Raw genomic sequence first — 12,879 nt, 5'->3', positions numbered from 1 at the left:
CAGTTTCCAGGTAAGAATAGCACTTTTCAAGACTATAATGTTCATTATTTAAAATTAAAATGACATTGAAACACTGTTCAGAGGTTAATGTTGATGCCCATGTGGTAGGCACACAAGTCCACGAAACACAATTCAATATAACACATAAAAAGTTCATGTTTAAATTATTGTCTTTAAAGTTTATGGCACATAATCATTCACGAGAGTCCATGAAACACTGTTAAATTATTATTCACAAAGTCCATGAAACACAATTTAATAGCTCACACATAAAATATCCATGTTTAAAGTACACCTGTTTTACCATTAACGTCCGTGGCACATAATTCAATGTTATGCAACTTCATAGTATGAATATTTCCACAGTAAATGTTCACGCAAGATATAATGTCCATAATTCATGAACAAATCTTCACAACATTACACTTTATGTCGGTCCGTCCGTCCGTCCGTCAAAACAAGTATTATCATGTTGATGCGTACACACTTATATTCGGTTTGCAAATTATCTTGACAAACACAGTCCATTTTGAAAATTTTCACGTTAAAATAACATTTACATTCTAACAGGAATGTGACTGATTTTTTCCAGGAGCGTTGAAGACTTCTTGAAGAGAGGAGTTAGAGCCTTCAGAAGATCTGTCTGATTAGCAAACGGGGACTGGTCCTTTCCATTCGCGATGTCCAGGAGAGATTGATAAGTTCAGAGTCGGGCCTCTGCCTTATTATCCAGGGGAAAGCCTGCAGAGCCGGGGAGCACAAGAAAGTGGAAGTTGTGTATCAAGAACGATCGCTCTGGAAGAAGGAGTGAAGAATGGTTTTCAGTCTGTGTAAGGGACATGCTGGCGAATTCCACAGCCAGAAGACGCTGATCAGGGGTGAGTCTTCGCCAATTCTTGGGGGGCCACAAAAGATTGGGTAGAAGAAGTATGGACTCTTCTTCAACTGTTGCCCAGTCTCGCTTGGCTGAAGGGAAGAGAGGCATGTTTCCGTCAACGAGCATGAATCGAGCTTTGAATCTAAGCAGTTCTGCAGATGGAGTAGGTTTGTACATGTTGGCAGCTGGAGTGGGAGTGGCAATTGTATATAACTCATCTAGGGGCTAGTGGAGTGGGTGTCGCTGGAGGAAGATCTTGAAGAGTGTTGGATTGAAGAGGAGAAGCAGGAACAGGGGTTTGGAGATCATCTTGAAGGGGTGAAGGTGGAGCGTAGTTTGGTATTGCTGGAGGAAGATCTTGAAGTGTGTTGGATTGAAGAGGAGAAGCAGGAACAGGTGTTTGGTGATCATCTTGAAGGGGTGAAGGTGGAGCGTAGTTTGATGTCGCTGGAGGAATAACTTGTAGAGTAGAAGTGCCAGAAGGTAAAGGGGATAATGGGGCGGGTGCAGGAAGTTCGTCGAATAATGGTGTAGCGGGGGTAGCTGCTCTTGCAGGTTCTTGTACTGGTGTTGAAAGTCGAGTTGTAAGTGGCTTGTTGATAGTGGATGAAGATGATGTTGTGTCGCTGATTTCCTCATGGTGAATAGAAATTGGAGACGGTGACCGGAGGGATCTTGCATCGTCATCATCAGCCATGCAGAAAGCCTTGAAGATTATGTTATCCTTCTTTCTGATAGAATGTATGTATGACGATCTTATTCCAAGGAGTGAGGCAACTTCTTCTAACACAAGGGAACTGTCATGAAAAGTTGACTACCGGCCGACGGGTTCGATGGCGTCCTTAACAAGGGATTCGCGCCTCTTAAGAGTCTCCATGGCACGGCGGTCAGTGCAAATATTCCTGTTAAGACGGATTTGGAACACATCAGAAACAGATTCTGCGAATACCTTAATGGAGTCGAGAGTTATAACAATAGCCAAAAGGAACAACGAGTCCGTGGCTTTTCGTTTAAGATGATGTGGGGGAGGTTTGTTGAGGAGTTGACGTGGGGGAGATTTGTTGAGGAGTTGACGTGGGGGAGGTTTGTTGAGGAGTTGACGTGGGGGAGATTTGTTGAGGAGTTGACGTGGGGAAGGTTTGTTTAGGGCTTCCTCCCACGTGCCAGTCCTCTCCTCGATTCCGGGGCTTCTACCCGTCGACCATTTAGCCATGAGATATCTGGCATACTGGACTTCCGGTGACATTTCCTTGTCCACGTCATGCAGTTTAGAATATTCCAGTGGATTAATTGAGAAATATAAACACGTCTTCGTGGAGAAAAGACCTTTTGGAGCATGCTCCATTTCTATGGGATGTTTGTTCTTAACATGGTGTCGCAGGTCTCCGACTTTCTTGAATTGTCGAGTCTTTCCCGACACACAAAATGGACACAAGACATCATCGTCGGGTACCTTTGATCTCTGAAACATACAAAGTCTCGTGTAAGCACGGGTAGATACATAGTATGGTGCATATACGATGTCTAAATATAAAACACATACATCAGCTTTATGTGACCACCTTGCACTAAACTCGTCTACCACGACTAGGTACTTGTATGACTTATATGTCCAATCTTTAAAGTATTTATCATACTTTGTATGAAGAAAATGATATACTAGGGGCTTCTTGTAACTAAAAATAAATTCCTTGTAAGGAATGTCTGAAAACATCAATAAACGTTCTGTTAATAAAACATTCTTCGAGTGTGTGTGTAGACATCAACAAAATACCATTCACTGTGATTTACTGTTCTTCTTAAACAGTACACTTATAACTCTGTATCCATTTAGGTAAATGGGTGCCTTTGTATCTCATAAGTCGATCAACGTGTACTGCTTTAGCTGGTGCCATAGCTGATAGTTGTAACATGTAGACTAGATCATCTACTTTTTTAGTGATGACATACGGACCTTTCCATTGAGGAGACAGTTTACTGCATACACCAGGACGGCGTGTTGTGTTATGCAACCATACTGGGTCACCGGCATTAAACGGTCTAGCTTTTGCATTTAAGTCATAGTGCCATTTGCGATATTGAATTTTGTCCTTAAGTACTATTCTTGCCAAATTGTGAATTGTCGTAAGATTATCTTGAAGGTTTGTTACATATGTTTCAGGTTGATCCGATTCATCACACTGGGGTGGCAGACCAATACATGCTTGTAAAGGCAAGACAATGTCTCGACCGAAAACCATCCGATTTAGTGTTTGCCCAGTACTGGAGTTAACTGATGAGCGGTACGCCATCACAACTTGGGGAAGAAAAGTATCCCAAGACCTTTGATTTGAGGAGCAGTACATTGTTAACATAGTTCCCAGTGTTCGATTGAAACGTTCAACCATTCCATTTGATTGTGGATGGAGAGCCGTTGAAGTCGTGTGCTTAATTTGAAGCAATCCACACATATCATTGAATAAAGAAGAAGTGAAATTACTGCCTTGGTCAAAGTGAATGGACAAAGGAACTCCAAATCGTGATACATACGTTTCGACAAAAGCCTTTGCAACTGTCTCTGCTGCTTGATTGGATAATGCAACCGCCTCGGTCCATCTTGTAAAACAATCACAAATAACAAGAACATATGCATTGCCCGACTCTGATCTCGGGAGTGGCCCATAAATATCCACTGCAACACGTTCGAGAGGAGCTAATACTACTGAAAGTCCAAGAGGTGACCTTGTTGGTTTGCTTGTTTTACGAGTTGCACATTTGGTACATTGAACACAATATTTTTGAACAAACTCTTTTATACCTGGCCAATAGAAGATTTGACGTAATTTTGCAAGTGTCTTATCAGCACCTAAATGGCCACCAGATGGTAAATCATGAAAATAGTGAACAACATCTCTATAACGATTTGATGGAACAACAATCTGCATTTGATGTTTATCATCGCTTTCGAACCAAGTACGACAAAGGAGACCCTGCGACACACTCAGTCTATCCCACATGCGCCACAACGTTTTAATTGTAGATGACTTGTCTCTGACTGCTTGCCATTGCGGTTGGTCTTCAGACTGTTGTAGTAGTTGAATGATAAATTGCAGGTCAGGGTCATTAAGTTGATCAGCTTTAATGCTGTCTATTGACCAATCGGGCAGGTTAGCCATGGTGGATTTGAATAGCACAGTATTGGAATCTGGACTTTGTTGAACAACTCTGGTTGGAATATGTGGATCCGGCAATACATCGTCTGATATGCTTGCTGTTTCTGTCTGTGTCACAACACTGCAGTCTGGCTCGATGTTTCCGCTTTGCTGTTTAGCACATTTTGAACATGGCAAACGCGACAATGCATCAGCATTTCTGTGTGTCAAACCTGCTCGATGGATGACGGTCAAGTTGTAAGTACCAAGTTCTTCCAACCAGCGAGCAACTTACCCAGTCGGATTCTTTAGATTTCGCATCCAACTGACAGCAGCATTATCGGTCCTAAGAAGGATCGGCTGACCATAGAGATACGAGTGAAATGACTTTAATGCTTGAACAACAGCTTGCAGCTCTTTGCGTGTAACACAATATGAGCGCTCATGGCCATTGAGGGATTGGCTATGATAAGCGATGACGACTTCAATATCATTCTTTAGTTGAGACAGGACAGCACCAGTAACAACATCACTGGCGTCAGTATCTAAAATGAACTTTGCCCCAGGTATTGGATAACCAAGAATGGGTGACGAAATAAGGGAAGATTTCAGAGCTTGAAATGCGCTCTCGCACCTCTGTCTATCATTTTTGAAATTTCTTCCTGTTCAATGGCCCTTTTACCAAGTGGTAACCGACGAGGTGGTTTTCTGATAGGGGCTGCATTTCCTGTATTTATGGCGTGCTGTACTAAATTAGTACGACCTATGTCTTCAGGTGAGGAGGAGAACACACTGCTATATTTGCAAAGGAGACTATTGAGATAAGCTTTTTCTGACTCATTCAAGTGAACAGTGCTACGTTCAAAAAGTTCTGTCAGATGTGAAGGAAGTGATTGACAGAGCTTTTGCTCTGTAACTCGTGCAATGCGTGGACCATCGCTGCACTCGTCAAACGACTCGCATGTACCTAACGCTGTCTTTGCATATAGAGTAGCAGGCTCTGATCCAAAATTAATGACACTAACTTTTGCATCCGACTTTGAAACATCGATAATGCCACCAACAGCACAAAACCCATTTTTACTTATCAGTTCGAAAGAGGGCTCAATAAAACCTGTTGGACCCAAATGTTCTGAAAACGGTATGTTTATCGGAATCCATGCACGGGAGTGTGCCGGGATTTTGGTGGTATTTTGCACCTCAACTCTACAAATTTGTAAAGCAGTACCACCCATCCACAAAGGAATTGTTTTACTCCCAACAGTTAGACATGAACGTCTATAGCTGATACTATCAACATTTTCGCTGAGAAAATCTTTGCCAATTATGCAATCAGACTCGATATCACACACAATAAATTGAACAACAAATGAAATTAAACTCAACTTGATTGTCAACTTCACTCGGCCAAAAACGTTCATATTTTCACCATTAACAGTACGGAACGTTTGTTGCACCGGCATTAACGCTATGTCATGCTCGTTTTGCAACTCAGAAAACTTCCTGCATGAAATCAACGACGTAGTGGCTCCACAATCAATCAAGAAATTGCATGGATGATTAAAAATTGTACCAGACGCGTAAAATCCATTATCATATTTACTTACATCTGCACCAGAACGAGCAGTATGAATATCGACAATAGGGACATCATCATATTGAATGGGTCTTTCAAATGATTTGGCTGACACTTGATCCTCAGCACCAGTTGCAATTAGTTTTTCGGGTTTTGTTTTTGGAGGGTAGATCGAGGGGGAACATCAGGGACTTGAGAAAAGGGACGGACATTGGGAGGATGGAAATTATTATTTGGTCTGTCTTGGCGACCTGGTCGTGGATGAATAAAACTGCGTTGATCGTTGGGCGAAAGTGTGTTGTTTACATTTTGTGGAGAATTTCTCCAGAAATGCGACGGTGAGTTGCACCCGAAACATGCACGTTGAGACTGGTTCGGCCTTATAACAGGGAAGCTGGGGAAATGTGTTTTCTCAATTCGCTCAATTCGAGCTTCAAGTCGCTGAACTGCAGACAATATCTGTGATTCAGGTTGTGGTATATCGTAAGCACGGACGTGTGTGGGTTGCGGTGTACCAAGAATAGCTTCATAGCGTTCTATGACACTTACAGCATCATTAACTGTATGTCAGTTAGTGTCAATGCAACGGCAATGCATATCACCTGAAATTTGTTTGTTAATCTGGCTGGTTTAATGCCAGTCGCTCAACAGCAATGGGATCAAGATCTGAATACGCTTTCTGTGCTAGCTGCCTGATATCGTCGGCTAGGGAAGAAATGGATTCACCGCGAAGGCGTCGTCGGTTCTCAAATTTCGACAGCCATAAAGTTTGGTGTTTACTACTACCAAATCTTTGGGAGAGTCTTGACGTCAGTGTTTCGTATTCACGACGTTCTGATTCGGACAAGCTCATGAAATAGTTACGAGCTGCACCCCGGAGACTGCTGGCTAATATTAAGACCTTTGTTCTATAGTCCCAGCAGGAAAGTTCAGCACAGTCCTCAAAATGGGACATGTACTGCTCAAAGCACTTGGTACCATCATAACTGTCGGGTTTCATTAGAGAATGTTGTATTGGTACATTATACGTCGAGGGGTGTGGACAATCGCCATGGTTTCTGCTTACGGGAATAGAACTTCTAAATGGATTGTTGTTTGTCTTATTTTTACGCATTTCAGAGGTAGGCTGGCTATTTATAGGGTCTTCTGTTACGGTATGCTCATTATTAATGTCATCAATAGTATTTAGTGAAGAGTGGTCACTTAAAACGCTACGTCTATCAAACGATATTTCTGGATCTGGCGATGCCATAATTAAAAGGTTGAGTCTGCCAATGTTATTACAAGATAGTCTTATTAAATTCCAAAATCTGAAAAATAATTATTAAATTCGTCTGTTATTTCATTTCTTTTTCCAGGCGTGGATTTCCATCACTCGGCTGTTTATGTAAATAAAATTTGCCGCACTTCTGACGCCAATTGTAATGTACCGCTACCATTTAGTTGTACCCAGCCTATAATTAAGCCGTTCTTGTCAGGATGGCTTCAAAACAACTGCGGTTCATGTTTTCAATATCTTTTATTTGCAGATACTAAAAGTTACTAATATTATCGCATTATAAAGTCGACATGTTTCAAAAGGCACTTCAATGTAGACTTTAAACACAGATCTTATAACAAGTATTTTCGTATAGCGCAGATAAATTCTTGAGCTCTCTGGAGTTCATAAGACATAGAATGAATCATTTTATTGTACTAAATACTGTAACCAAAGATGTAAAATTAGTTTTAACTTGTAAAATAGCTTACCATTCTCAGAATGGAGACGATGTGACAATTAGATCTAAATAATTAATAAAGATCTGATTTTTATGCCATAATGAACGGAAGTTTTTGTGATCATGAAAAGATACCAAATGTTGTTTATCCGCGCTATTTATACCTGCCGCTCAGCAACTTAGGATTTAGGATTCTGCGTGATTCTGCGCACTAATGTCTTAGGAATTTGGCTAAGCCAATCAAAACGACTTAGGATTGCGACAACCAATCAAATGCATTTAGGAATCCTAAATCCTAAACAAAGTTCTCTAGCGGCAAAACATTCAACAATAATATATATTTTAACTAACAAAGGAACATTTTAGGAGCAAATATAGATGAACAAAAGATTCTACATCTAACAATAAACAAATATACTTCTCTCTGAAATAAACGAAAATGCAGTTATGGCAGAAAAGAAATATTACGGTACAATATATCCGAAATACTTCATCAGCTGAAAAGTACTTTTTAGGAATGGCGAATTTTACACATATAACAACATATATGCACATTTAATGACTATAAAATAGTGTCTTAAAGTAACTTATAGTCGTATAATTATAATCATACAATGTTAAGTCACTTAGAAATGAATATAACTAATAGAATCATTGCAAGATGACGGTTGGACTTGCCTCCTTGAAGTTCGGACATTGACAGTAAGTTTTGGAATTCAAGTTCTGTTTATAATCATTAGACAAAACATATTTAAATGATTACTCTATCAGTTAATATTACAATTAAACAATTCAACCATAATCTTGTGTATGGGATAGTGTAATGGTTGTTAAAATGATAATATAAACAATAGCAGTTTGTTGACATTATGAAATAACAGATAATAAACAAGTTAATAAATACTCCAGGGCCTTTCAATATATAGGGTATAATAGATATAAAATAGATAATAAATATAAAAGTCCTCAAAGTGCTTTAATCCAGTAGATTTCTCTTGAAGCATCACAACTTTTGTAAAGTGTATTAGCTGTTTTGTGTTAATGTCTTATATCTGCCTCCCCCCCCCCCCCCCCCCCATCAAATTGGGCACATGTCCGGTAGGAAGTTATTTTATCAGCTATTTAGCTTCAATAAAATATTTTACTTCCTGCGTGTGGCAACTTCTGACCCCAGTCAAGATTAAATATTACATACATGTATTCGAGGGCCTCTATATGATGTTGCATATAAAATATAACACTAGGTCATAATGATTTCTTTATTAACATTAAACTTTATTTCATGACATAACATTAACATAATTTGTATTTGGCATAAAATAGCATAAAGCATTTTTAAAGCATTCGGAAAGTCTATAACAATTCATAAAATTGGTATTAAAAGGAGGTGGTAGAATCTGATAAGAGTTAATATTTGAGATGTAGATATACAACTATTTCATATCTTAGATACATTAGTACAAACTATTTTACGAATATGTATCTCGTTAAATTGTCTGCTTGTGTTGTAGTATTATCATAGCTTTGAGATTCACACAATATCGATTCCACTTAACTGTTCGCTTTTCGTTTTGACTGATCCATTGTTAATGTTTACAAGAAAATCTGATTCAGGAGCGTCATGAATGCCACGGCATATTTTTCACAAGATGGCTGCTGCTCAAAAAGAGACCTTGCAGAAATGCTTTTCTTTGCTCGCTTTTTGGGTGGAGATACTTTACACAATGGGGAACGAAATGGTGACTTAACGGGCGTTAGCACAGGTGTAATTTGTTGCAGACAAACTCCAGTGTGACATGCAGTTGACGAAATGCATTTTGGTGTAACTAATCGTATTGTTTGCGATGTTTTCAAGCGCTTTCTCTTCAAGCGATGAAGCGATAGACGTGACTTTTGGCGCATTCTGAAATAACAAAACAGCTAATTATACCAATTTATTTTTATTAAACATCAATATTTTATCTTCACAAAAATAATTATATATCGATTACAACATATATGTAATTCAGACTAACATTTAAATTTAATATTATATACTACATATATTATTGAAGCTTGGCAAAATCACCGCAAGCTCAGAGCTGCCACTGTTTCGAGCCGAGCATTATATTTTTAATAAGTTCTCACATGCGCCAAGTATGTAAAAAGAAATGACACATGCGCCAAGTATGTAAATAGAAATGTTAAGTTCAGTTTAGTTTTACTGCAAACTACATTTGATCTTTTTAAATATAAATATGTGAAAAGCCAAGGATCTTTTGTCCAAATGACATACCTCCTATTATATTATTTTCATGCTTTTATATATATAAATAGCAACCTTTTTCGAGCGTGACTTGTATTTAATTTAATTAATTTAATTTAATAAAATTAAACACTATGTAAACATGTAAAAATAACACAGGATTTTGTGTTTTCTGATCATAGAACGGAACGTCATTTGGACGAAAAATCGCTCCGTTGATCACAGATGTTATTACAATTTTATTATGATAAACATCGCATTAAAAGTAAAAAAACAGAAGCAGTTCAGATGATGTACTCAGAACCGTTCAGACGATGTACTCAAACAAAAAACGTTCATACGATGTACTATTTTCCAAATTACTCGGCACAGATCTAAAAAAGCTTAAACAACGTGGAAAACCTTGTACGAAATATTCTAAGCATGTTAGAAAGCAAAAACTGTTGTATTTATTTGTTTGTTTGTCATCTTGAATAGCAAACGCTTCAAAATAAAGTATGTTCAGACGATGTACAATTTTCATTGTTTATTGTGTCTGAATGTTTGAGAAAACTACAGAAATCTAAGAAAAACGACAATTACCAGAGTACATAAGGAGACTAAGCGGGTACTTTGCGCATAGTTATCATTAATTTAGATATTATAACATATGAGAATACCTTGATTTTCGTCATTAAGCGAGAGCTTTTTCCGCCATTTTGTGCGTACGATGTACTTTTGTGATCACGTGATTCCCCGCAGTGACCTTTCTTCACTCGTGGGATAAATTTAAGTACACAATCACACTAACATAGTATTCTCTACGTCTTAAATCAATCTCCAAGCAGAGTTGTCGTCCCATACTTTCACATACAATCTGCCATCACAAGACAATCCAACCAGATATGGTAGAATTGTAGTTTGATTTTTTCAAGCGAGACTATACGATTTTGTCAAATATTTATGTATTTATATAAAATGTGAACAAAAAACTAATTATACATATATTTCAATATAAATTAAAATAAAAGTTCAGAAAAAACATGTGTCGAAAATGCGAAATAAGCCAGATATTTAATTCTGAAATCGAAAATGTTTGTCCATCGAATTCGCCAGTATGTATATCACGCATGTACGATGTAAATCTAAATTTGGGTTAACGGTTCATTCTAAATTCCTGCAACGATATATATGCATACGACACAATAACACTAACTCCGATCCTAATAAAAAGACAAATGCTTCGGTTATTGTTGGAAAATGTGAACGAAAATTCTTCGTCACAATCTGCTCGGGGCGCTAATTTGTCTTTGCTGCATTTTATGAAATTCGTCTTCGATGTATACTTTGTCTTGCCTATTGTGTGTTATTGAAGCATTTTTTTATCAATATATAGCAATTTAACACATAAAAAAGCGTATAGTCTCGCTTTAAGTATTGTATTATAAAAAGTATTATGATTTTCTTTTATGTTTTGAAAATATTGTATAACTTTAGGTTCATAATAAAAAATAAATAACCTTAATTCAAAAATGTAAAAATAACAAAGGTAAAATTATTGTACCACTTGGCTAGGCCATTATCATGTGATTGGTTATGATGGCAGGGATTTGATCCAGTTATGTGGTTCCAGTCAAATCTCTGCGCGGAGGTTGCTCTTAAATATAGTTTGTTGGAACTTATCTTTAATTCTAACTTAAGAAATGTTCGCATACAATGCATGTTATGTGGGGAAAATGAAATATTTTCGTGAGTGTTTAAAAAAAACAAACAAATCAGCTATCTTACGATGAAAACAAATGTTTTACTTTAATTTGCTTGCATATGCCTCCAATAGCATTTAACATTACATTGGAAAACTATTCATCGCAAGCACAAGATGCGTCGCGTATAAATCCCATGCTGCTCGGTGAAATGTCACGGTCAAATTCAAAGATATAGGTTAATTCTTTGTATACAGATTCTTAATGCAGAATTCCTTGCTGTAGACATTTATCATTTGTTAATCGCTAAGTACTTGTGGTTCTGCCGCATTCAATAAAACAACCAATGTTTCGTCTGCGCCACCTTACTTATTTCCTTGATATTTATCACTTTATTATCAGCTGTTAATCGCAAAGCACATGTGTTTGCACCCGCATAAAAAGGCAAAACAATGTCACTTCTGAGCCACCTACACGATTTAACTACAAAGCTACGAGATGAGAACGAACCCGATCTGTTAAGGGGCCGTTCATTAAGAACGTCACGCATTTTGACCATTTTAACCAACAATCTCTCCCTGTCACAAACCACAGGTGGTTAGCGTGTGGCTATGATATTAATTAGTGAAAACATCATTTTGAATGATAAATAATCATATTATAACGAAAAATTAACTTTTCTGAAAAAAAATATTTCACTATCAAATATATATATAACAAGGTATGCAACTCAAAATCAGCCCAAAACGGGGTGCATCGCTTTGAACAGCCATATCTTTATCAATTTTGCAGTGATTTTCACGATTTCGGTCTTATTCAACGCAGAAATGAATTTCCTTTCTGGAAATGCATATGTCTTGCAATATTTTTACAAATGCTGGGTCAACTTTTAAGAAATAACACGATACACAACACGCATGACCCAGTTGACAGTGATCATGCTGTCTTTAAGACTGAAATCTTCACGGAGTAAAGGGCAACTTCCTTATAAAGTTCATGTAGTTCGATACCATAATTCAATAAAACGTATGAAAAAACATTATTACCGTTCTTGTCGTAACATTCTGCATCAAGACTAACTGTCCAGCGCCGTTTGAAACCTTTGTTTACATACATTTCAACTAACTGACATTTTAAACATACGAGTGATTTCATTGGTCCAATGCGGAGGTGTGTCTTTACAACTGGAGATTTCATTCATAAAGAATACATGATCACTGTCAACTGGGTCATGCGTGTTGTGTATCGTGTTATTTCTTAAAAGTTGACCCAGCATTTGTAAAAATATTGCAAGACATATACATTTCCAGAAAGGAAATTCATTTCTGCGTTGAATAAGACCGAGATCGTGAAAATCGCTGCAAAATTGATGAAGATATGGCTGTTCAAAGCGATGCACCCCGTTTTGGGCTGATTTTGAGTTGCATACCTTGTTATATATATATTTGATAGTGAAATTTTTTTTTTTCAGAAAAGTTAATTTTTTGTTATAATATGATTATTTATCATTCAAAATGATGTTTTCACTAATTAATAGCATAGCCACACGCTAACCACCTGTGTCACAAACTATCACAAATTGCGGACCCATCCCACCCCAAAGTACGTCACACCTTCGAATAATGTTTTTTTACTAACACCTAGTTATCA

At 37.7% G+C, this 12,879-nt stretch overlaps 1 protein-coding gene across 2 annotated transcripts in view; it reads right to left on the bottom strand.

Annotated features, from left to right (window-relative positions):
* Positions 1–268: 268 nt before the first annotated feature.
* LOC127871547 (uncharacterized) overlaps positions 269–12,879 on the bottom strand; it is a 26,439-nt gene continuing 13,828 nt past the window's right edge. For both annotated transcript variants that reach the window (XM_052414590.1, XM_052414591.1), the window contains exon 2: positions 269–2,339. In XM_052414590.1, coding sequence (XP_052270550.1) covers positions 1,692–2,222 — 531 coding nt within the window. In that variant the 5' untranslated portion in view covers positions 2,223–2,339 and the 3' untranslated portion in view covers positions 269–1,691. The remainder of the gene's footprint in view (positions 2,340–12,879) is intronic.

The sequence above is a fragment of the Dreissena polymorpha genome, chromosome 3 (genome assembly GCF_020536995.1).
Source record: "Dreissena polymorpha isolate Duluth1 chromosome 3, UMN_Dpol_1.0, whole genome shotgun sequence".
NCBI classification, from domain to species: domain Eukaryota; kingdom Metazoa; phylum Mollusca; class Bivalvia; order Myida; family Dreissenidae; genus Dreissena; species Dreissena polymorpha.
This window is presented reverse-complemented; position numbering and strand designations above follow the sequence as displayed.